Below are 2,827 nucleotides of genomic sequence, written 5' to 3'. Positions count from 1 at the left end.
ATAACATGAAGATATTTAGTACTGTCTTGTGTAGATAACATAAAGATACTTAATACTATCTTGTGTAGATAACATGATGATAGTTAGCAATGTCTTGTGTAGATAACATGAAGATATTTAGTACTGTCTTGTGTAGATAACATAAAGATACTTAATACTATCTTGTGTAGATAACATGATGATAGTTAGCAATGTCTTGTGTAGATAACATGAAGATACTTAGTACTGTCTTGTGTAGATAACATAAAGATACTTAGTACTATCTTGTGTAGATAACATGATGATAGTTAGCAATGTCTTGTGTAGATAACATGAAGATACTTAGTACTGTCTTGTGTAGATAACATGATGATAGTTAGTACTGTCTTGTGTAGGTAACATAAAGATACTTAGTACTGTCTTGTGTAGATAACATAAAGATACTTAGAATCTACAAAAGACAGCACTAGGTATCTTTATGCTACCTACACAAGACAAAATTACATATCTTTATGTTACTTACACATGACAGTACTAAGTATCTTTATGTTATCTACACAAGACAGTACTAAATGTATTTATGATATCTACACAAAAATAGTATTAAGTATCCTTATGTTATCTACACAAGACAATACTAAGTATCTTTATGTTATCTACACAGGACGTTACTAACTATCATCATGTTATCTACACAAGACAGTACTAAGTATCTTCAGGTTGTCTACACAAGACATTGTTAACTATCATCATGTTGTCTAAGTATCTTTATGTTATCTACATAAGATAGTACTAAATATCTTTATGTTATCTACATATGATGGTACTAAGTAGCTTTATGTTATCTACACAACCAGTACTAAGTATAATTATGTTATTTGCACAAGACAATAATAAGTATCTTTATAAAATACCTACACAAGACAGTCTAGGTATCTTTATGTTACTTACACAAGAAAGTACTATGTATCTTTATGTTACTTAAACACGACAGTCCTAGGTATCTTTATGCTATACGCATACAACGTACTATTAAGTATCTTTATGTTACCTACACAAGACAGTAACATAAAGATACTTAGTACTTTGTTGTGCAGGTGTTAAAGGTATTTAGTATCAATAAAATTTTCAGGTCCTTATACCTTGAGTATGAAAAAGAAGTTAATATATTAGGTATTAAAGCATACCGCTTCACAACCCCTGCTAAGCTGTTTGCTACTCCAAGAACAAATCCAGACAACCAGTGCTTCTGTAAGGATGATCAAAAGTGTTTACTTGCTGGGGCTATTGATTTAACTACATGTAAGAAAGGTAAGTTTCTGGACTTAAACTAGTGTTTGCATGCTGAGGCTATTGATTTAATATGTAAGAAAGATAAGTTTCTGGATTTAAACTAGTGTTTACATGCTGAGACTATTGATTTAACTACATGTAAGAAAGATAAGTTATTTAACTTAAACTAGTGTTTCATGCTGAGATTATTGATTTAACTACAAGTAAGAAAGATTAGTTTCTGGACTTAAAGTAGTGTTTACATGCTGAGATTATTGATTTAACTAAATCTAAGAAATTTAAATTTCTGGACTTAAACTAGTGTTTACATGCTGAGACTATTGATTTAACTACATGTAAGAAAGATTAGTTTCTGGATTTAAACTAGTGTTTACATGCTGAGACTATTGATTTAACTATATATAAGAAAGGTTAGTTTTCGGACTTAAACTAGATAATCACAGCTACTTATAATTTGTCACTTTTGATGCAAATAATCACTGTTTCTTTATGGATGACCATAACTACTTTCATACTGTAGTTGTTGATTTAATGAAATGTCTTAAGTTTTTAAACTCAGAATTTGATATCTAATGCTCTTTCGTGGAAGGCCATAACTACTTATTTGTTGAATACATACCTTGTAAGTGAAGTAAATGTTTGAGTGATTTATTATCAGCTGTAGTTTTTAATTTTCTCTGGGAGATCATTACATTTCACTTTCACATCATATTTATTAATTTTTTATACTATATTTAATTGATTATATTTATTTAAAATGTTACTGTACTTAAAATTGTTAATATAATGGCAGTTAATGTTACTTCATGGATTTTACTCAAGGTCACATGTGTGACATTGATTATATATCTTTTAACATTTCAGTTATTTTCCTATTTAAACTTTTCACTCAGTTTTAAGTATGTTGTTTATTTTTCAATAACGGTTTTGAAAACATTCTTTCACATAGTTCAGAAAATACAAAAAATCAATTACATTAATTTTTTTGTGCTTATTGGTACGTGATAAGAACTAAATCACACATGCAGAATACTGGTTGTTTTATTGTGCTTATTCCCCTTTCTTTTAAAACAAAACACTCATTTCAACTCTTTTAAACTCATGTTATAGAGTTTTGAATGATCTGAAGTTGACACACTTATAATTTCTTCCAGTAAATAATTTCAAAAATGATCACGGAAACAAAAAAGTATTTTAAGAACTATAGTAGAATAAAAAAGGAACATTTTTTTCTTTCTTCTTATGTTATAATTTATTAAGATTTTTTTCAGAACTTTAGTTTATTTATAGGAGCACCAGTTGTTGCATCTGCTCCTCACTTTTACCAAGGCTCAAAAGCCTACTACACCTTCTATATACTTTCACTGGGTTTAATCAAACATCCTCTTACTGGTTCAATGTCCAGAAAAGTTTGATACCGTTCCAAACTAAAAAATGTTGAATAAAACAACATCCTCTTACTGGTTCAATGTCCAGAAAAGTTTGATACCGTTCCAAACTAAAAAATGTTGAATAAAACAACATCCTCTTACTGGTTCAATGTCCAGAAAAGTTT

At 29.0% G+C, this 2,827-nt stretch overlaps 1 protein-coding gene across 1 annotated transcript in view; it reads left to right on the top strand.

Annotated features, from left to right (window-relative positions):
• Window positions 1-2,827, top strand: part of LOC111084074 (platelet glycoprotein 4-like) — a gene marked incomplete at its 5' end in the record, with an annotated part of 6,291 nt that overhangs the window by 2,483 nt on the left and 981 nt on the right. The window contains 2 exons of the mRNA XM_022380865.1: window positions 1,112-1,290; window positions 2,563-2,608. Of these exons, the coding sequence (XP_022236573.1) occupies window positions 1,112-1,290; window positions 2,563-2,608 (225 nt within the window). The remainder of the gene's footprint in view (window positions 1-1,111; window positions 1,291-2,562; window positions 2,609-2,827) is intronic.

Source organism: Limulus polyphemus, unplaced genomic scaffold (genome assembly GCF_000517525.1).
Source record: "Limulus polyphemus unplaced genomic scaffold, Limulus_polyphemus-2.1.2 Scaffold13406, whole genome shotgun sequence".
In the NCBI taxonomy this organism is placed as follows: domain Eukaryota; kingdom Metazoa; phylum Arthropoda; class Merostomata; order Xiphosura; family Limulidae; genus Limulus; species Limulus polyphemus.
Note: the sequence above shows the minus strand (reverse complement) of the source record. Positions and strands in the feature narration are given on the sequence as shown.